The sequence below is a fragment of the Castor canadensis genome, chromosome 13, assembly GCF_047511655.1.
Source record: "Castor canadensis chromosome 13, mCasCan1.hap1v2, whole genome shotgun sequence".
Classification (NCBI taxonomy): domain Eukaryota; kingdom Metazoa; phylum Chordata; class Mammalia; order Rodentia; family Castoridae; genus Castor; species Castor canadensis.
In genome coordinates this window covers 35364588-35387592 of record NC_133398.1, presented here as the reverse complement: position 1 = coordinate 35387592, position 23005 = coordinate 35364588, and the positions used below count along the sequence as shown (strand labels likewise).

The following is a 23005-nucleotide window of genomic DNA, read 5'->3' as shown; positions in this document are numbered from 1 at the left end:
ATATTAATTCTGTTTGTTTTACTTTAGTGTGCATTTTTTAAATGATCTTTTTCTTTTATTTCTATTTTTTCTGAGTTCTCTGACCTGTCTTATCAACTCTTTCTTTTCTTTAATCACCATCTTTTAAATTTTTTTTGAATTCTGGTTTGTAGATACTTTCATTCTTAAAGTCAATTATTCTCTTAATTATTTTTTCTTTATGTTGAAATATTAAGTTACAGTTTTTATTTGTCATATGGGCATCTTACTAGAGTGGTTTTAATATCTGTATTTTTTCTGCTCCTTACACCCTGTTTTTCTTATAGTAACTTCTGGACGGTCATACTTCCCTTAGCTCATTTTTAAGTAAAATGAGTTTCTTATGGATTTAAGAGGGAACATTGGAACAGAACATTATTTCTTGCTTCATGGCTCTAGAGTTCCCCTTCTACTTTCATAATTTAATCATTATTTTTAAAAATTTTATTGTTTTTACATTTGCTCATATGTGTATACATTGTTTGGGCCACCTCTCCCCTCCCCTCACCCCCATTTCTGGGAAGAACCTGTTCTGCTCCCTTGTTCTCCAATTTTGTCGAAGAGAAAACATAAGAGATAATAAGAAAGACACAGCTTTTTTGCTAGTCTGGGATAAAGATAGTTATACAGAGAGATTCCTAGCATTGCTTCCAGGCACTTGTGTGTTACAACCCACATTGGTTCATCTCTACCAGACCTCTTCCTACTTCCTGGTCCCCTTCCCATAATGGCCTCTGCCAATTTAAGATTATTTGCTCCTCAACAGGGAGCACATCAACCACATTCAAGTTTTAGGTTTCCTTTCCTTACCCTATTTCTCCTGTGTGTATTCTCTGTTTAGTGTGTGACCCAGGTCCAATAATATTACTGCATTTGTTTTAGGTCTATAATCCAGATATGAGAGAGAACTTGCAATTTTGGCCTTCTGAGCCTGGCTAACTTTGCTTAAGATGATGTTCTCCAATTCCATCCATTTACTTTCGAATGATAAGATTTCATTCTTCTTCATGGCTGCATAAAATTCCATTGTGTATAAATACCACATTTTCTTAATCCATTCATCAGTAGTGGGGCATCTTGGCTGTTTCCATAACTTGGCTATCATGAATAGTGCTGCAATAAACATGGGTGTGCAGGTGCCTCTAGAGTAACCTGAGTCGCATTCCTTCGGGTATATCCCTAGGAGTGGGATTGCTGTATCATATGGCAGGTCTATGTTTAGTTTTTTAAGAAGCTCCATATTGTTTTCCAGAGTGGTTGCACTAGCTTACCTTCCCACCAGCAGTGTATGAAGGTTCCCTTTCCCCCGCATCCTCACCATTTGTTGGTGGTGTTTTTGATGATGGCCATTCAAACAGGGGTGAGGTGGAATCTTAGTGTGGTTTTGATTTGCATTTCCTTTATGGCCAGGGATGATGAGCAGTTTTTCATGTGTTTTTTGGCCATTTGGATAAACTGTTTAGTTCAGTTGCCCATTTCTTTACAGATTTATTGATTTTGGGGGAGTTTGGTTTTTTAAGCTCCCTGTATATTCTGGTTATCAGTCCTTTGTCTGATGTATAGCTAGCAAATATTTTCTCCCACTCTGTGAGTGGTCTCTTCAATTTAGAGGCCATTTCTTTTGTTGTGCAGAAGCTTTTTAATTTCATGTAGTGCCATTTGTCCATCCTTTCTCTTAGTTGCTGGGCTGCTGGGGTTCTACTGAGGAAGTCCTTGCCTATACCTATTGCTTCCAGAGTGTTTCCTGCTCTTTCCTGTACTAACTGCAAGGTTTGGGGTCTGATATTAAGGTCCTTAATCCACTTTGAGTCGATAATAGTACAGGGTGATAGGTGCAGGCAGATAACCACTTTTCCCACATTTGTTGAAGGCTGTCTTTTCTCCATTGTATGTTTTTGGCAACTGTGTCAAAAATTAGGTGGGAGTAGCTGTGTGGATTCGTATCTGGGTCCTCTGTTCCGTTCCATTGGTCTTCATATCTGTTTTTATACCAGTACCATGCTGTTTTTATTGCTATGACTATAGTATAATTTGAAGTCAGGTGTTGTGATACCTCCAGCATTGTTTTTTTTGCTCAGTATTGCCTTGGCTATTCACAGTCTTTTGTATTTCTAAATGAACTTTAGGGTAGATTTTTCAATCTCTGTGATGAATGCCATTGGGATTTTGATGGGAATTGCGTTGAACATGTAGATTAATTTTGGTAGTATAACCACTTTTACGATGTTGATTCTGCCAACCCATAAGCATAGGAGATCTTTTTACCTTATACAGTCTTCTTCTATCTTTTTCTTCAATGGTTTGTAGTTCTCCTTATAGAGGTCATTTTCACCCATTGTTATGTTTGTTCCTAGGTATTTGATTTTTTTGAGGCTATTGTAAATGTAATTGTTTTCTTATTTCTTTCTCAATTTGTTCATTGTTGGTGTATAAAAAGGCTACTATTTTTGTAAGTTGATTTTGTATCCTGCTACATTGCTGAAGCTGATTATGGTGTCTAGGAGTTTTTTGGGTGGAGTTTTTTGGGTCTTTGAGGTTCACAATGTAATTATATCCATATCTACACCTATATTTGTAGATCTATCTTCATCATCGTCTACTGCTACACAATCTATATATCATTACCTGTCATCTACCTATCCTCCTCACCACTGTCTATCATCTATCTATCACCCATCTCTCTGTTACCTATTATCTATATATGCATTCATCTATCACTTATCTACTTACCTACCTACCATCTGCTTAGATACCTCTTCATATTTTCTGAGTTTGCTTCTTTTTCTCTCTCCCCTTTGGACCCGCTATTTTCTACCTCCTTCTCATTTTGTACTCTACTACTAGAAACTTACAGTCAGTGAGAGACTCAGATAACTCCAACCTCCTTAAGTCTTTTTAAGGAGGCTGGTGCTTTCTAAGGTGCACTCACCAATGAATTGTAGCCTGTAGCACCTCATCTAGTTTCAGCTTCAATTTCTAGTTAGTATCTGCTTGAATTTTGGGTTTCTTCAGTTCTTGGGCCTTCAGACACACACTTGCCTTTCTTCTGCTTTTCTTACTGCTGATTTCAAATAGGTCTTGTCACAAGATTTATTTTAGATGTTGTCTAGGGTCCTTGGTTTTGTACCCGAGTTACTCGGCCTGTTTTTGTGGGGGGATTCAGGGAAATGAAGTCCTATGATGCTGCAGCTACTGCCCATACTTCAAATTTGTTCTTTCCTGTCCTCCGGCCCTCCCACTTGCCCAAATACTGACTTACCATGACCAATCATCTCCTACCCTTCACGTCCCTTCCTGCCCTTCTTACTTCTCCCCATCTCACAAATTCCTATGTTATACCTCCTTGCGAAATATCAGTACCTCCAAGAAGTCTTCCCCATTTCCCCATGCCCCATGGAAGGTCACTAGCTTAATCTTCTGTGTCCCCAGGGCAGGATGAATGTGCCTCTGTTGCAGTTCATTTCATATCACTGACTTTCCATCCTGACTTCCCTGTTGGACTGTCAGCATCTCAAAGCAAGGACCCTGTCTACTACTCCTGTGCCTGGTGCCTGGCCCAAGAGCCAGCTCAAAGCAGACACTTAGCAACGGCCATCTTACATGATTAGGTCTTCGCAGAATGCTGCCAGGCCATCTCAGAGTTAGCAGTGGGACCGATATGACTATTGCCTTACAGAGCGAGCTCACTTCAGTGTACACAACACGTCCCTCTCTCTGTGTTGTTGTGGTGCACTTGGGCACTTTGCTGTTGGTGATTTTTGTTTGCTCATTAATATGGTCTGGCTCTACCTGTCATGCTGTGAGCTAATCATGCATGGGGATTGAATTTTCATCTCCATAGTAAGCCCCTTGCCTGGTATGGAATAGGGACCAAGAGGGGTCCATGGCAAGAATGAAGGAAAGATGTTGCTGCGTGCCCTTTGACTTACCCTGGAGCTTTTCCACTCATCTCATTGGGCCGTGAGGTCCCTGACTCAAGGTCAGCATGAAGTAGCACAGCTTCCCAGGGTCTCCGCTGAGCCAGGCGGGAAGAGGAACTTACCGCACTCCGGCCCTGTCTTCCCAGCTTTTCTGCTTCTCATCGGAGGCTTCGAAGTCGGCCTGTCACACTTCCCCTTCTTTGCCTGCCTCTCCTCAGAGTTCCAGCTGGTCAGCTCCATCCTGGGCTTTAGCTACTCTCTGATCTGGTAAGATGTCTTAGCCTCCTCCCTTCTCCTGACTCTTGACCCTGGCTGAACCCTAGGCAGAGGGCTGGGGATGATAAGAGCTCCCTATAGGGAGGCCCAGATCTGAGGCCCTGGGTGGGCAGGAGTGACTTGTCCAAGGCTGCATTGTGACCATTTCTTGGCCTGCATTTGAGGCTCCCAAGGTCAAGCCAGCATTCTGTTTGCCTCACACAGACAGCTAGCTCATGATTAGAATATTCCTAGGAGCCAGACATTTAGGAAAGACTCACTTCTGTGAACTGCTGAAGGGCCCCTGGGGGGAGCAGGAGCCCCATTTGATGTCCTCCACCCTGTCATGACTTCTCTCAGGATCCTCAGAGAAAGTTCTCATGCCTTCACTTGGCATTAAGATCCATCTCAACCTGGCCTCTTCCTCTTTCTTCAGCCCCAAACCGTGGCTAGCGTTCACCTCCATATAGAGACTCCTGCATTCCTCCATCTATCCACTCATTACTCAACAACTGTTCTTTATGTCCCCACCATGAGCCAGGGAATACACTGGAAACAAGAGGAGCCTGCGTGCTGGCCTCTTGGCCAACATGTTTCCACTTCCTTTGTGGGCCATCTTCTCTCCACCCGGCCTGGTGATAGGTATATATATATATATATATATATATATATATATATATATATATAGTCCTGCTCCATGGACAAAGGCTGCTAAGTCCTTCTGCTCCACCACTGGACTCTGAGTTTGTGTCCTACATCAAGACACATTGAACTTAGTGCTCACCTACTTTGGAATAAGCAGGGTGCCCAATCAAAGAGTAACATACAAGGAGACTGGGAACCGGCACTCCCAGGGGTGCAGGGAAGGGGTCAAGCTGGGCAGGGGGGTTTGGGTTGTGTTACAGGGGCTGTGCGTGGAGTTGTGTTGGGAGGGATACCAGTGCCCCAAACCCTGCTTCTGTTCCTATAGGTTTTCTGTCACCATTCTTCAAATCTCACAGTGTCCCCATGGGCAGGTAAGTCCCGTTAACCTGTATTTAGGGATTTTGGCCACATCACCCTGGACAAGCCCCTGTCAGTCTTGGGCCTCAGCTTTTCAAGCATATAAAATGGGAGTTAGAGCTGCTCACAATGCATCCCTTTGTGTACATCATGACACCTATTCACAGACAGGTGTTGTCTCATATGGTCCTCACAGAAGCCCTTCCAGGTGGGGAAGTTCAGCAAACCTATTTTATAGGCGAGAAAACTGAGGCCCAAGTATACTAAGTAACTCATTGAAAGCAGCAGAGTTGGGAGTTGAGGCCAGGTCTGGGTGTCTATGAAGCTCATTTCTTTCTATAACATGGGAAAATTAGATTAAATGAACTCCTTGGCCATGTATTATCTTTCTCGGAAGCCAGTTCATCTGTATAGAACTCTATAGAACTCTATCCAGTTCGATAGCGCTGGATCCAGGAAAAGGAGCAAGATGAAAGAGGTACAGTGGTGTCCCACTGCACCTAGAAGGGCTTTCTGGCTCCAACCAGGGGAACTCAAGGAGGCTACCTGGGTGTAAAGACCCCCTGAGCCTTGTCAACCCTTTTTAGTGCTTAGTAACAGTGGAGGATTAAAGGGATGTGATGAAGGGAGGTCTGGTGGAGCCCTACTGGAAATCAAGGTGAGGAGGCGGGGCCATCCCTCCACATCTCTGCACTGGAGTTGAGATCATGGCAGACCTTGGCCTAAGACGATGCCTCTTTGCCACTGATACCAGGGCCTGAGATTCTAATCGCAGCATTTTCTTCAGCACCATGGAGATTTCTCAGTCTCCCAGAAGTGCTCACTAGAGCCTGCACACCTTGCTTGCTTCTATTGCAGTTTTTGGGGAGGTACGAGACCCTTGTGTTCTACTGGCCCTCGCTGCTCTGCCTGGCTTTCCTGCTGGGCCGCTTCCTGCAAATGTTTGTCAAGGCTCTAAGGGGCCATCTGGGTTTGGAGCCCCAGACGGTGAGTACTAAGCATCATATTTCCTCAAGGGTTGGAGCCTCACAACAGCCCTAGGAAGTCAGCTCTCTTATTACTTCCTGTTCTGTATTAAAAACTCAGACTCAAGAGAGCTGAGTTGAATTTCCTACAGTCACCCAGTCCATTTGTAGAAGAGTCAAAATTGGAACCCAGTCAGTCAGATTTTGGAGTCTCTCTTTTAACACTGTCATACACAGCCTCTGGCTTGTGGCAAATGACTTTAGCACAGAGGTTACACCGGGGTCAGGACAGGTCCTTTTCTTTACCCACACTGCTTGCTGTTAAATCAGAATTTGGGGTTTCCAGTGATACATGGGGCTCAGTTGCCACACGTTTGGTCTCTACATTTCCTGTGTTTGAGAAAGTTGTGTGTGGTTTGTTTGCTTGACTTTGAATTTTTCGTTGGTTATCTTTTGGAAGTGAGTATGTGACAATCAGGACAAGCTGTAGTAACAAGCCTCTGAATTTCAGTGGCTTAAAACAATGAGTTCATTTCTCACTGTTGCTCATGTCGATCAAGAATGTGCCGGGGACTTTCTCATGTTATCATGTGCACCTGTCCTCACCTAGTGACTGAGGCACATGGAACAGCCACCACTGGGGACAGTACTGACTGACACGGAACAGGGAAAGACAATATGGTGACACTCACACACTGGCTTTTATAGCCTGCATCATGATGCCACTTACGTGGATGCTCTTTTAGGACAGAGCCATCATTTGGCCAGACACACCTGTAAGTGGGTGGAAAGATACAGCCCTATTATGTACTGGGTCTTGAAAGAGGGAAGAATTGGAATGTTTCTGAATAGCTTCGAGGCTTGAAATCAGAATGATGTGTTATGCAGCTGCTTAAAAACAAAACAAAACAAAAATAACATTAAGATAGCTACCTTATTACACTAGCTTCAAAACTTTTCAGATTTGATTTGAATATGGAAATTAGGCCTTCCTATATTTCCCTCAAATCTAATTGAAAGTGAAATTTTGCAAGGTGCTTCTTGCAAAATGTAAAAGTTTATCTACATGTTATACTTTTTTCTCTATGGAAAAGGGCCATTTTGGATGCCTTTCGGTAAGTACTAAAGAAAAGGACATTTCCTTTCCTTATGAAGATAATAGCCATCACTTCTTGGGTGCTAGTCCTAGGCACTATGCAAGTGCTTAAAGGGTAGTGCCATTTTTAATCCTCACAATAACCTTCTGGAAGATATTTTACTCCATTTCCTGACTAAGGTCCTGAGAAATAGAGCTGGAACTTGCCTGAAGCACACAAATAGTAGTGTTCAATCATCAGATCTTTTGAACTCTATCCAACACCCTGACTCTATAACCTCTCATCTCACAGCATGTCAAATCCACACATTTAATGTATGCAGAAAAATAGTGACTATTGTGAGAGGTTCTTTGTATTTGGAGAAAACATTTCAAAACTTACTGTTAATGTTTCTTTTTTTTAAATGCTGAAAAAAATAAGAGATGAGCAAAAGAAACTCCTCATTACCAACACTAAACTCTGGGATTTGGGGTGTGTCATTCTTGGTTCAATGGCTTGAACTATGACAGAGAATGACCAAGTCTCTAAGGGAGAAAGTCTTCATAGAAAGTTGACTGGCACAGCAGGGAGCAGAACAGTGGAGGACACCCAAACCCCTGGCCTTTTGGGAAAGAAAGTGTCTGGTAAACAGGGAATGGGGCTCTCTTCCTCCCTCCAGAAAATGACAGGTAGCTGGGAATGGCTAAATCTCATACCCAAATCCCTGCCCTCTGTGGTAATGACTCCTCAGACAGCCCAAACCCTGATGAGAATTTGTATATTAAAGTGTTCCTGTCTCCTTCCTTGCAGGAAGAAAAGCCCCTGCTGGAAGCCCACCAGGCAGAGCACGTCAAACAGCTCCTGAGGAAGGCCCAAACACAGTAAGCTGCACTTCTGTCCTTTTGTTCCCAGGACAGGCCCTGGGATAAGTGGAAGGTCACTGTGAGAGTTGGGCTCCTGTTTGCCAATGACAGAAACCAACCCAAAGTGGACTAAAGCAAGAAAGGAAAACAGTGGCTCACCTTACTAAGAAGTCTAGAAGGAGTCAGTTTCAGGCCACTAAATCCAGGAGCTTAAGAGACATCTTCAGAATCAGGTCTCTCTCCCTCACTCTGTTGCAGCTCTGCTGTTAACTGTTTGAGCCTCACAGTTAGGTGGTTTTCCTCCACATGGTCCCTCTGTCTCTAAGGTGGTACTGTTCTGGTTTAAGCTCAGAAGAAAGAGAAATTTTCCTTCCTGGTTATTTTAATAAAAAAAAAAAATCTCAAGAATATGTTTCATCGGATCAAATTGGGTCACATGCCACCTGTAACCAATTATTGTGGTTAGCTGATTGCTGTACACTGATTGACTAAGCCTGGATCACATGTTTCCTGTCTCACCTCTGCTCTAGAGCCAGGAAGTAGACTCAGCATCACTTATCCAGTAGGACGCAGGGTGAAGGGTGGGTAGTTTCCCAAATTAAAACTGCTGCTACCAACAGAGGAAGACATTGTTGTCAAGTCAGTCAGGCAACAGCAGCATGAGAGCCTCAGAGATCATCCAAGTCAGCCCACCTCTGCCTCTGCCACGGGCACATTGAGCATAACCCAGAGAAGGGATGTGGCTTGTCCAAGGTCACTCAGTGGCAAAGCTAGTATTTTGGTTAGAATTACATTTGACTACATATATTGGCAAACTCAAAATAATACTAGCACAAACTGGAGAAAGATTTATTATTTTCTCGCAAAAGAACTCTAGAGGTGAGGAATCCATACTGACTGTAGACTGGCCACCTTGGCAGTTCACAGATGACCTGTCTTTCTAATTCTTGTTTGTGCTTTCGCTCCACAATGCTGCCTTATGGGTCTATATGGCTGCTGTGGCCCCAGCCTGGACCAGTTGCCATGTCTCCATTTCAGGAAGCAGGCAGAAGAAAAGAAGTCAGGGCAAATGGGGACCCCTAGCTGTGTTGGTTTCATCTAGGCAGCCTCCCCAAATCCCACATAGCACTTATAGTCACATCATGGTGGTCTGAACTTAGTCTGATCTCTTTGCTGTGAAGGAGTTTGGGATTTGACTTTTTTAGTTTGATGAATTGTTCCTCTTCCACCTTAAACCCAGTCTTTACTATTAAGGATAAGCGGAGATAAAAATGGTAGAAGCACCAGTGTGCTTGCTGTACACTAAACTCCAAGACAGTGAAAAGAAGATGGTGTTATTTCCAGAAGAATTGGACCTTTTTTTATTCATTCACAGAGAGAGAGAAAAATCTTGGTTCCAAACCCAGGTGTATGAGTGGGACCCCTGCTTCCAATTCCCAAGCAGAATGATTGGAACCATTGTGCTGGCTTTCATCTGCCTCTATCTCGTGAGTAGCTCTAAGAAACCCTTCTGTTTTTTATAAATGGAGAAGGGTGTGGCTGGAGCTTTAGAGTCTTTGAAGCAAGCAGTATGTTCCCAAAAATTTGGGTCAAAATTGAATCTTGGTATAAGCCAAAGAAGTCTAATGCTTCAACCATTAGACTTTCGATTCAACCATTTTGATTCTAAGGACACTTTTACACACATGGTGAATATTAGTAGAAAAATTAATCCGTACAAAACTAAACTGATAATGTTTAAGGCTTTATGTGGCAAAATTTATCATCGATGGAAGAAAAAGTAAATTTGAAAGCATTCGATATATAAAATTTTACTCAGGGAAGTTGGTAGAAATAATGATCCCTAAAGAAAACTTACAATCTCTACAGTCACTAAATTAGACCATGAAAAATCAAATCATTTTTATATAGGATAATTGATTCTGACAGAAATAATTTCTTTTTTTTTTTACATTAAAGTTTTTTTATTGTGTTGGGTGGGGATATATTGTGGCATTTACAGAAGTTCTTACAACATATCAAATATTTCTATGTTAAAGTTTTAAGTAAATGTCCTGACAGAAATAATTTAAATGAATTAAAAATAAAAGTAGATAAGCTAAAATTGGTTTATGATACTATATTCTAAAATATGGATCAGAATGAAAACATCTTAGTTTGCTTTCTCAACAAAAAAAATTAAATGTTGACATAATTTTGACTTCAATGTTTTATCAAGTATAGAATCAAAACATTTTGTTTGGTCACAGTTATCTGAGGTAAAATGGTTGAGTCAAAAGCAAAGTCAAAAATAGCAGGAATAAAAATGATAAAACCTAGTTGTCTTTGCTCATTTTCAGTGTACTAGGGTGATACCTATTTAAGTCAATCCTGTGATTAAATTTTTAAGTGAGTGTATTAGTGTATAAGCTATGCTGATGTACCCCACAACTCTCTAAATTTCAGTGACTTAACATTGTATTTTTCCACCCACACAACAGTGCCAAGGGGGTGTTCAGGTAAGGGAAGCAGCTCTGCTCCATGCAGTCATTCAGGAATCCAATGTTCTTCCATTATGTGCCTTTCCCATTCCTGAGGACCTCATTGCCACCTGAATGCAGTCAACAGAAGGGAAGGGGTGTGGAGAAATGCTTGTGGGAGGTTTTCATGGACTAGGTGAAGAAATATCACGTGATCCTGCCACTCATTTTCCATTGGCAAGAACCTAGTCATGTGACCACACCTAACATAAAGGAGGCTAGGAAACATAGCCTAAGCTTTATACCCAAGAAGGAGAATGGATTTTTAAAGACAAATTGAGGTCTCTGCAATAGTGAGTAACCCACTTGGAGTTAGATCAGTTCTTAAGTATTTTATGAGCATTGACTGTATGTCAAACACTGCTAAATCTGAAGAAGGCAGAGAGCTAATTCAGCAGTTCTGGCTTGGGAGAAGCTACTGATCTAAGAGAAGGAAGTAAGACATTATATGAGGTACCTGCCATTCTGTGAGAGAAAGGGTAAGATTGAAAGTGCTCTGAAAGTTTGAAAAGCTGCCTGAAGATGACAGCATTTGAATTCAGCTTTCGGTGATAGCAAGCTTTGGTTGGTGGAGGCAGCAGGAACTGTGGAAGCAATGGCGGATGATGAGCTGTTAGGATGGTGGCAAGCATGGCATTCGTACAGAAACACCATCACCAGTTTGGCTCCTACCAAGATTAGTGAAGGGGAGTAATGAGAGATGTGGCTGAAGTTGTCCCCAAGGTCACTTCCTTTCCTCACTCTGAGTCTATTAATGTTTAAAGAGTTCTTTGAGTCCCTTTGGATGAAGAACATAGTATAAGTTCTTTCAAGAATGCTAGTCATTTTCAGAAGAGTTTTAACTGCCTGGAAGAGCTTGGCCTTGAGACCAAAAAAAAAGATCCATGCTAAGCCAGACCCAGGCAAGACCCCAAAATCATTGCTTTGTGTCCCCAGTTCATCATCATTGAGTTCTGCATGTACGTGTACGTGAGAGACAAGCTGGATGTGTTTGAAGGCAAGTTGGAAAGCTACCTCACCTATATGAACGAGACAGAGACTCTGACCCCAGTCATCCTACAAGTGAAAGAACTGATTACTGTCACCAAAGGTAAAAACATCTCCTACCAATGTTCCATCCACTTGTGTGGGAAACTAGTGGCAGGTGCACACGTGCTGCTAGTTTTGAAATTATCTGGCTGAGATGCCTGGTCCTAGATAAAAATATGTTAGAGTTGATTTGTACCTTTCTGGGTTGACCAGAAGGACAAAGGGGTCTGAACAAGAATCATTTTGTTTAAAACTACTGCTAAACATGCCTGGAGAATTTTCTCATCTTAAACAGCCTTTTTATTCCCCTGTCAGTAGGAAGAATTAAAATAATACTTTTTTCTCCTTGAAAAATAATTAATCACCAAGCCTTTACTTTCTTTAAGATGATATAAAAAGTTTATATCTTACCTGAAAGTCACTTTTAAAGCTATTAGAGTTCATGAACTTATTTCTCTTGTCTAACTGAAATTTTGCATCCTCTGACTGGCATCTCCCTGAGCCCTCCCCTCCACCATTGCCCATCCCTGGTAATCACCATTCTAATCTTCTTCTATGACTTCAGTGTTTTTAGATTCCACAGGTGAGTTAATAAGTTTTCTGTCACTCTGCCAAATACCTGAGAAAATCAACTTACAGAAGGAAAGATTTATTTTGGTTCAGAGTTTCAGAAGTTTCATTCAGTCCATGGTCACTTGACCATTACTTCGGGCCTGAGGTGAGGCCAAACATCATGGTGGAGAGCGTATGGTGGAGCAAAGCTGCTCACCTTATGACAGTCAGAAGGCAGAGAGATAGAAGAAGGGTCCAGGGACAGGATATACTCTTCAAAGGCACGCCCCAATGACCTACTTTCTCCAACTAGGTTTCATCTCCTGATAATTCATTGAGCTATGATTGAACTGGATTAACCCATTATGAAATTAGTGCCCTCATGATCCAATCACTTCCCAAAAGCTCCACTTGTGAATTGGGGACCAAACCTTTAACACATTTCATATCCAGACCAGACATGTATTATCTTTCTGTACCACTTTCTTTCTTTATTATTTTTAAATTTTTAGAAATTTTAATACAGGGTCTAGCTATGTAGCTCAGATTGACCTTGAACTTGAGATCTTCCTGCCTCATGCTCCTGAGTACCATGATTAAAGGTGTGAGTCACCACACTCAGCTCTGTAGTTGGTTTATTTTACTTAGCACATGTCCTCCAGGTTCATCCATGTTGTTGCAAATGACAGAATTTTCTTCTCTTGATGGCTGATAGTATTCTATTATGTAAACATTCATTTTCTTTAGTCATTCATCAGCTGATGGACACTTAGGTTGTTTGCATTTCTTGACTGTTGTGAATAGTGCTGCAATGAACATGAGAGTACAGATGTCTCTTCAACATACTGATCTCATTTCCTTCAGCTATACATCCAGTAGTGGGACTGCTGGATCATACAGTAGTTCTATGTTTATTTTTTTAAAGGAACCTCATACTGTTTTCCATAAAGGCTGTACCAGGGTGCAAGGGTTCCCTTTTCTCCATATCTTGGCTGGCAGTTATCATTTGTCTTTTTGATAACATCTGTTCTAACTGGTGTGAGGTGATAAAACCAATATTAGCTTAATTTTCATCTCCCTGATTATCAGTGATTAACATTTTTTCCTATATCTGTTAGCCATTTGTGTGTCTCCCTTTGAAAAATGTCTCTTCAGGTCCTTTGCCCCTTTTTATGGGCAACAGGAAAGTCACCTCATCTTCTAAGGGAAGCTTTACTGGAAAATGATACCCTAATGATATGTCCATTGTCTGTGAAGGGAAAAGTTGTCCACTATCCCCAGATGAGAAGGGACCCTGAACAAAATATCAGGATAGACTTGCACTGTGTCACAGGACAATTAGGAACCCATCTCTTGGCCTTGGTTTTTTGATCTGTAAAATGGAGTTGGGGGTAGCAGGACTAAATGATTTCCAAAAGCTTTTATGGCTCTGAAGCATTAATTGTTCCTTAAGTCATTCAACAGATGTTGAAGGGAAATTTTTCCCTGAAGATTCATGAGCTGGGAGGTGTGTCAACACCACAGGGGACCAGCTTTGATACAAATTGTTCTCTTACATTATATGTGTCACAGAACCTTACTTTTTAAATGAACACTGAGACAGACATAGCTTCTTCCGTACCGCCATGCTTTACTGTGGCTCTTGAAAATTTCACTCATCTTTAGTGCAGATTTGTGTTCAGTATGATGAGCCCCTGAGCTTAACCTTCAGAGAGTAATGCTATTCTAATTTCAGTGACACCATTCTAAGTCCTATTTGTGAACCTCTCCACTTCTCTCCTTGTTCTGGGCTCTGTTTTGGGGGAGGGAGGGCGTACTGGGGTTTGAACCCAGGACTTTGCACTTGCTAGAGAGGTACTGTACCCTTTGAGCTATGCTCCCAGCCCTTTTTGCTATGGTTATTTTGGAGATAGGGTCTCTCTTTTTGTCCAGGCTGATCTATCTGGACTGCAGTCCTCCTATTTATGCTTCCCACAGTAGCTGGAATGACAAATGCATGCCACCAGCTTTTTGTATTGAAACAGGGTCTCGTGAACTTTGTGCTGGACAAAGATTCCCCTGATCTCAGCTTTCTGAATAGCTGGGATGACAGGTGTGCACCACTGTGTCAAGTTATTGGTTAAGATGGGGGTCTCCCAACTTTTTGCCTGGGCTGGCCTCAAACCACGATCCTCCTGATCTCCACCTCCTAAGAAGCAAGGATTATAAGCATAGCTATGAGCACCCAGCTCTGGGCTTGTTTCAAAGCGAACCTCAGTTTCTTGGTCTGGGTACACAATAATAGATACGTCACCATAGTATCCATGTTTTTAAACTATCACATGTATACATATTTCAAGAAGCAACATAATTTTTTCCCTGTATCCTGGTCACTTCCAGCTTTAAAATACTACCCTGTTGCCCCGAGAGGCTGTTAGCTAATACACCTTACCTTCATCTGGTGGGATGAAGCGTTTAAATTAAAGGTGTGAAGTCCCATTTGTGCTGATGGCTAGAGCAAGTCTGAACTCACTCTTCCTGTCGACAAGACTCCTCTTCCCTCCCTTCCAGAAACATCTTCTTCCCTTACATCCCCTAGGCTGGAACTTATGATGTTTGCCTTATTCTTTGAGTTGTTTAGATTTGGGTCATAGCAATTGTCTAGTCTCAGTGATCTGGGCACAGGGACACATTTGGAACTTGAAGGAAAAGGAAATCAGCTTTCATTTGCTTTTTTAAAAATAGCTTTGTGGAGATATGTCACATAGCATACAATTCATCAGCTTAAGTGCACAGCAGTAGTTTTTATTCTCCATGTTTGCAACCATCACTGTGGTGAAATTTAGGACATTTGCATCACCCCCAAAAGGAATCATGACCCGTTTGCTGTCCTACTCCCCATTCCCTCCAACCCTCTCTTGTCCTGGACATTCACTAATCTATTTTCTGTCTCCACAGATTTGCATATTCTGGACATATATAAATGGAATTATGCCATATGTCATCTTTTGTGACTGCCTTTTTTCATATAGTATAATGTTTACAGGGTTGACCCATGTCATAGCATGTATCTAGACTTTTAAAAATTATTTTTATACATTTTATTTTCTTTTTATTGTCTATTACTATTTCATTGTATGGATATACCACACTGTAGCTGTCCATTTGTTAGTTGATGGGCATCTGAGATGCTTTAGCATTTTGGTTATTGTGAGTAGTGCTACTATGAATATTCATGTACATGTTTTTCATATATCTTGGTTATATATCTAGGAGTGGAATTAATGGATCATGTGGTAATTCTGTATTTAACTTTTGGGGGAAATTACTAAAGTATTTTTTTAAAGTAACTATATCATTATATATTCCCACTATCAATGTGGGAATTCCAATTTATACACATCCTCAGTAACACTTGTTATTATCCATCTTTTTCTTGAGCCATCTAGTAGGTAGGAAGTAGAATCTCATTGTTTAATTTTTATTTCCCTCATGGTTACTGATGTTAAACATCCATATATGCACTTTCTGGCTGTTTGTGGACATTCTTCTGAGAAATATCTATTCAGATTCTTTAACCATTTTTACATTGGGTTCTTTGTCCATTTATCATTGTGCTATAAGCATTTTCATAGAGTCTATATACAAATCCTTTATAAAGTTTGTTAATGTTGGCTTCCATTCTGTGAAATGGAAGATGATAATGATAATCTTTCTTTATTTAGTTGTTTTTGCAGTGTTGAGAATCAAACTCAGAGCCTTGCAGATGCTAGGCGAGCACTCTACCACTGCACTACATTTCCAGCCTTTGATTTTTTTTTTCAGCCTTTGATTATTTAACACAGGGTCTTGCTATCTAGCTGAATCTGGCCTGCAGTTCACTGTTCAGCCCAGGCCAGACCTAAGCTAGGATCCTACTACCTCAGCCTCACCTCAGCTTCCAGAGTGCTGGGAATACAGGCATGTGTTACCATGTCAGCTAAATGTTTCTAATTTTGAAGCTAACATATCATTTTTTTCTTATATCACTTGTACTCTGGGTATTATGTCTAAGAAACCGTTGCCTAATCCAAAGTCACATAGCTTTAATCTCTTATTTGCATCTCAGACTTTTATAGTTTTAGCTCTTACATTTAGGCCTTTGATCCATTTTGAGTTCTACTTTGTATAGCAGGAGGTACTGCTCTAGCTTCGTTTCTTGTATGTGAATATCCAGTTGTTCCAACACCTTTTATTTAAAACCTAGTCTTTCTCCAATGAGTTGTCTCATCATCTGTGTTGATAATAGATTGACCATAACTATGAGAGCCAATTTTGCACTCTCAGTTCTGTTCCATTGATCCATTTCACTGTCTTCACACCCCATTACTGTGGCTTAGTAGTAAGTTGGAACTCAGGAACTGTGAGTCTTGCAATTTTATTCTTTTTTGGGGGGGATTATATTGCCTAGTCTGAGTCCCTTCATTGTTTATATGAATTTTAGTATTAGCTTGTCAATTAATGCACAGTGGCACTGGAGTATTGATAGAGATCGAGTTGAACCTATAGATCAATTTCAGGAGTATTGCCATGAATATACTATATGTGAACATGAGATGTCCTTTCATTAATTATGTCTTCTTTAATTTCTTTTAAAATTATTTGTACAAGTTGTGCATTCTTTTGCTAAGTTTATTCTTAAGTATTTTATGCTTTTTGATACTATTATAATTGTAATAGTTTTCTTCAGTGTCAAATTCATTATTTCTTTTTTATATATTGGTCTTGTAACCTGAAAATCTTGCTAAACTCATTTATTAATTCTAATAGTTTTTTTGTGCATTCCCTGGGAATTCCTATATATAAGATGTTGTAATTTGTGAATGTAGATAATTTCGTTTCTTTTCAAAGTGGGTGCATTTTCTTTTCTTTTTTCTTATCTAATTGCACAGTTCAGAACCTCCAGTATACTGTTGACTGAATTGGTAAGAGCAGACATTGCTTTTTCTTGTTCTTTAGGTTGGAAAGAAGATTTCAATCATTAACCATTAAGTATAATATTTACTGTGGGCTTTTAGAGAGTCCCTTTATCAGGCTGAAGGAACTCCCTTCAGTTCCTAGCTCATCAAGTGTTTTTATCATAAGGAAATGTTGGATTTTGTCAGATATTTTTTCTGTACCTACTTAGAGTCCACTTCTACAGAAGATTTTAAACCAACAAGTCTCCTTCCCTTCCTGTTTTTACATCCTCCGTCACAGACACATAGAATCTCTCTGAAAGTAAATTAGATTCTAAACTTGCTGAAGGGTGGATGGGTGACTAGCCAAGACCTCTTGATCCTGGTTATGTTTGTACCTGATTGCTGTGTAACCAACAGCACTTCCCCCCAAAAAGTGGCAATTAGAAGTCAGCTATTAAGGGCTGGGTGTGGAGGCTCATTTCTCTAATCCCAGCTACTTGGGAGGATTATAGTTCAAGGCCAGCCAGGGCAAAAAGTTAGCAATAGCAAGACCCCATCTCAACAAAAAAGCTGGGCCGGGTACCTAGATCTTTTTTATACAGGAACTGCATTTTGAAAATACCATTTCAGGTTTAGTTTTTAAAGCCTCTTATAATATTTTTCACATTTCAGGAGTCTGGGTGGTGACCATTTTGCCTGCCTCCCTCACATGTGTGAGCTATCTGTTCCACATTTTGGCCTGTTACAGGTAAAGCAACTCTGGGAGTCATGTGTGTGACTTTTGCCCGAAATGCATATGGTAGACTTTTCCTGGAATTTCCTAGCAGTACTTGCAGTGCTCAATATTGGCAAGGAAGTGAATATGAGGTGCAGAGATAGCCACATATTTTGGGGAAGGAAAAAAGAAATTAAAAAACACATCTATTATTTGAACTTCTATGATTAAATAGCATTATACCTAGAATCCTCATCTGAATTTCAGCTGAGATGAATTTACTCCCAACTCTGAGGAGTAACTACTTTCATCTTCATCTTTACAGTTAGGAAAGCTGAGACTCAATGAAATTAAATAACATACCTAAGCAATCAATAGACAATCAAGTCCTTTTGACCCCCACAGACCCTGCTATTTCTTGTATATCTCTTTTAGGGGTCAGACCTGCTCTGATATTCAGGGCTACTAACTCTGGGCTCCCAGCAGATTAATCTGGCTCAAGGTGACATCAGTGGAAGTAGGGTCAAGAGGACAAGGAATATCAATGTCAAGAACAGCAGTGTAAGGAGAGGGGGTGGCCTTAAATATGTAGTGAGCATTGCATGCAGATGTGTTTTGGTACCTGTTGTTCCTTTCACTCTCTCTCAACCCTCTCCCCCCAGATATTCACTCACTCACTCACTCACTCACTCACTCACTCACAGGAACACCAGGGCCAATTTTCAGTCCTCAAGAGCATACTGCCTTTGCTTCCTCCCCATCTGCCTGCCCAAAGGATGGGTTTGTTTTCAGATGGTACTCACAAGACTCTCCACTTACAAGACTCTCCTAGCATGAGAAGCCCGTCCTACCTCTACCAGTCCTACCTCCCTTCCTCTCTCTCTGCTTTCTTTTCCCTGGACCCCACAGATGCCTGCACACTACTGCTCCCTCCTTTCCTGATGTGGACATGTGTCTTGTTTCTTCCTTCATCAGTCTGTCTGGTTGGGAGTTAATCAGTGAGGCACTTGAGCACAACCAAGGATAACCACTCTGCAGAGGAGACTGATGGATGAGGAGGAGGGTGGCTGAGAAGGAAGAAGGAGAAGGCATCTGGGGAGAGGAGGCCTGTATTCCTAGCCAGGCTGACCCTGCTCCCCACCTGTTACCCAGGAGTGATGATTCCTGCCCTTCCTTCTTATCAGGACTATGGGGCAGAGGATATTTGGGAAGAAAAAGCCCTCCAAACTGCAGGGCGCTAGCATTGCACCATTTTCGTTTCTCTCAGCATTATTCTAACATAAATACAGGCTTTAAAAAATATTAAAGAATATTTAGTGTAAAGTAAGTCTTCCTCCCAATTGAATCCCTAATTTGTTCCCTCAAACTACCTACTATTAACTGTTTTCTGTGTCCTTCCAGAAATTCCCTATGCACAATGAAACGTGTGTGTGTGTGTGTATGTGTGTGTGTTAGCACACTCAACTCCCGTGCTGCCAAACATAATGAAGGCCATGTGCAATTTGGAAACTTCTAGTAAAAAAGTAAAATAATTATATTCTAGCCCAATATGTCCTGAAGATTCTCATTTCAAAATGTAATGAATGTAAAAATTATTAATGAGAGATTGACATTCTTTATTTCATTCTAAGAATTTCTAATTTAGTGGTCATGAAAAATGTGAAGAGCCTGGAAAAATGCTGGAGATTGAATGCTGAGTAAATAAAGTGCCGCCTTGGCAGGACTGTGGACTAGGCACGTCCATGTCCACCTGACCTTCAGGGCCAAGGATTGGGCTAGGCCACGGGAAAGGAAGTGGTGATGTTGTGCAGGGGCGGTGGTGGGGCATTGTGAGGGCTTGCTACCCCTTTTTTTATTTCCCTTTATGTTTTTATAGGGTTAGGCTATCAACAAAATTGGTTTTCTGTTTTAACTGTTTTTAAGTCTTATTAACTAAATGATGCATGCTCATCATAGCTGAAGGAGAAAACATAGCAAGCAAAGTGAAGAAAATAAAAGCACATACAATCTCATCTCAGTCACCATTATAACTCAGTCAATATATATAATTTTTAAGATGTAGATTAACTTTTAGGATTCTGAAGGCAAATCAGAACTATACCAGGGGCTGTAGTCAACACAGCAGTGTCTCAGCTGCCTCTCACCAGCCTTTTGTTAGTGGCTTTCTCAGGCCTTTCTGTTTGTGTCTTTTGGGCTCTGATTGTGCAGAAAGAGCCATACTTATGAGTATGAATGTAACTTCATTTCCCACTTTTTTCTCCAGAAAGCACATGAAGAGGCTGTGGGCAGGAAACAAACAATTTCTCCCTGCAAAGTTCCATAACCCTTCTTCGTCAGAGAGTGTGGTAAGTCGTGGGCTCTGTTCTGAGACTAAGCCACGAACCTAATCTGCCTCTTTGGGTTGTGGCTGACCCTCAAGTGAGACAGGGGTGCTAGGCACAGGCTCGGAGGGAAGGAGGCGTTCCTCCTGCGCTGAGGCCCTTGTTTTCCTTTCAATCTCAGGTGGCCATTGCAAGGTACTCTGGCTGGCAAATAGCCTATATTCTGTGGGGTAAGTGCTGTCCCATGACTCACTCAACACAATACATGTTCCTTGGGCACCTGTGGGGCCCTGGCTGTGGGGAAGGGAGACAGAGGTGAGTGGAAGGCACTTGAGGGACCTGCAGGATGGCTGAGAAACACACACTCAGTGCAACAACCTCCACCTCTCCTGAACTGATGGGCTGCATGTGCTACGTGTAGTGGTGATCAAAGGACAAAGTGACTATCCACACCCAGCACAGGGCTCGGGCTTTCTAGGGGAGTTGGCATTTGAACCATACCTGGTGAGATGGCAGGAAGACAGGGAATGCCATGCCAGGCAGAAGGAACATTGTCGGCAAACTAGGGCCTCTGGTAGAGGAGGACATAAGGTGGACTGTGGAGAGGGGCAGGGGGGGTCATGGAGGGCCTGAGTGACCCTGCTCCCTCACTCCCCAGGCTACCTCATCATCCATGTGGTACAGAGCCTGTGTGGCATGACGATCATGTATAGCCTGGTGTTGCCCATCATCCACGGCCAGGGCCTCGAGATGCTCCAAGGGCTGGGCCTTGGGATGTAAGTGCTGAGCGGGCATCCTGTCCTTGCCAGGTCTTGGGAACCCACCCTTGGGTTAATGGGCCATAACAGCAACTCACAGGGAGAAGAACCTTGCAGTTTACCAAAGGCTTCCCCTCCTCCCATTACAGGGGACCGTCATAATTGTGTGTGTCCCACTTTCAGCTGGGAAAATCAAGTTTTAGGGAGGTCAAGTGACAGGTGGGACAACATAAAGGAGGAAGGCAGGGAATCCTGGCTAAACTTGTGGATCTGCTGTGTGATTGGGGGTAAATTACTTCCTTTCCCAAGCCTCAGTTTACCTCTCTGGAAGATAAAGTGAATGCTGGCATCACTGAGCATTTATGCATCTTTCTCAGACAGGCCTCTGAGCATGGTGCTTATGTGCAGACCAGGAAACAGAGACACTGGGAGGCCAGGCCCTGTGGCAAGAAGGGAGATGTAGCATTTGGAGCCAGGAAATCCAAAGCCAGAGCCTTTTTTCTTCTTCTTCTTCTTCTTTTTTTTTTTTTTAATTTTTTTCTTTTATTCATATGTGCACACAATGTTTAGGTCATTTCTCCCCCCTTCTCCCCACCCCCTCCCTTCCCCCCACCCCCTCACTACCAGAAACTATTTTGCCCTTATCTCTAATTTTGTTGAAGAGAGAGTATAAGCAATAATAGGAAGGACCAAGGGTTTTTGCTAGTTGAGATAAGGATAGCTAGACAGGGAGTTGACTCACATTAATTTCCTATGCATGTGTGTTACCTTCTAGGTTAATTCTTTTTGATCTAACCTTTTCTCTAGTTCCTGGTCACCTTCTCCTATTGGCCTCTGCATTAGTTTCTCTGCATTGAGGGCAACAAAAATGTCATCTAGTTTTTTGGATGTCTTACCTATCCTCACCCTTGTGTGAAGCCAGAGCCTTTTAACCACCATCCACACTGCCACTCAGGGGGGTCAACACAGCATGTGGTGCTATGCACAGACCTCCCTGCTGTGAGCTCCTTGGCTCTTGTCTAGAGCCACCTGTGGGGCTGGGGTGGAGCCTGTCCCAGTGGCCCTCTCAGGCACACCCTGAGAAGTGCCACCCCTTTACTCATTCTCAGCCTGTAACACCACTCACCCAGACACCACTCCTGGGAGCCAGAGGTAGTGATCTAGAGCTAGAAGACCTGACCATGTGGTCTTTGGCAAGTTTCCTCCCCTTCATGAGCCTCAGTTTGCCCATCCACACAGTGGGCATGGGAATGCTTTGTGAACTTAAAGCACAGAGCTGGCACTCCCTATTGCTCTGCTGGGTGGTCAGCATCTCTCTCCTCTCTATCACTGGGTATCAGAGAAAAGCCTTGAAGGGTACAACAGGCCACCTCAGGATGGTCCTGCCCTGTGTTTCAGCCTTACCCTATTCATCGTCGTGGGCCTCATGATCCTTCAGGGGTGGATTGCTGCCAGCTTCTTCCTGCAGCCCAAACTGGACACAGCTGACAAGCAGAAGCCCTTAGCCCTCAACAACAGGTGAGGGTGGAGGAGGGGATGGGGGAATTGCCAACTCTCCATCCTTACCCCTCACCTTCGGCAGATTCTGGGGAGGGACCTACAGGTCATGAGAACCCGTGGTGCAGTTCACAGGGGCGGGCACTGGAGCCAGACTGCCTGGGACCCAAGACTGGCTCACCCTTTATGAGCCCTGTGACATGTGTGACCTTACAAAATAACTGTGAACCTCAGTTTCTCCACTTATAAATCATTTTCTATGCCTGAAAGAGGTGTCTTAAGGAAGAAACATATAAAAATGTGGACTTAGAACAACTGTGCCCAGCACAAGCTAATCCTGTCTAACTCCTTCATTGATAGAGGAAACCTGGACACTGAGGATAAACAGATAATCACCACATCACCTGCCTGTGACACGATCACAGCCCACCAGAGCAGATGGGCACATAGAAAACAAGGACAGTGGGCTCCAGAGGGTGTACAAGGATTCCAAGGAAAACAGAATGAAGGAGGGGAAGTGGCAGAGGAGGAAGAGAGGCAGGGGAGGTAGGGAAGCAAAAGGAGTGGCAGGGATGGGAAATTCCTCCATAGATGTG

General features: G+C 42.3%; 1 protein-coding gene and 1 long non-coding RNA gene across 5 annotated transcripts in view; one reads left to right on the top strand and one right to left on the bottom strand.

The window, feature by feature from the left end:
* Nucleotides 1-23005, bottom strand: part of LOC141415401 (uncharacterized) — a 142825-nt gene that overhangs the window by 27414 nt on the left and 92406 nt on the right. The window lies entirely within an intron of this gene.
* Nucleotides 1-23005, top strand: part of LOC109682572 (stimulated by retinoic acid gene 6 protein-like) — a 108546-nt gene that overhangs the window by 19243 nt on the left and 66298 nt on the right. For both annotated transcript variants that reach the window (XM_074051406.1, XM_020157881.2), the window contains exons 5-15: nucleotides 4085-4205; nucleotides 5164-5209; nucleotides 6054-6182; nucleotides 8047-8117; nucleotides 9475-9586; nucleotides 11555-11708; nucleotides 17791-17866; nucleotides 20097-20178; nucleotides 20336-20384; nucleotides 20813-20930; nucleotides 22311-22430. In XM_074051406.1, the coding sequence (XP_073907507.1) occupies nucleotides 4085-4205; nucleotides 5164-5209; nucleotides 6054-6182; nucleotides 8047-8117; nucleotides 9475-9586; nucleotides 11555-11708; nucleotides 17791-17866; nucleotides 20097-20178; nucleotides 20336-20384; nucleotides 20813-20930; nucleotides 22311-22430 (1078 nt within the window). The remainder of the gene's footprint in view (nucleotides 1-4084; nucleotides 4206-5163; nucleotides 5210-6053; nucleotides 6183-8046; nucleotides 8118-9474; nucleotides 9587-11554; nucleotides 11709-17790; nucleotides 17867-20096; nucleotides 20179-20335; nucleotides 20385-20812; nucleotides 20931-22310; nucleotides 22431-23005) is intronic.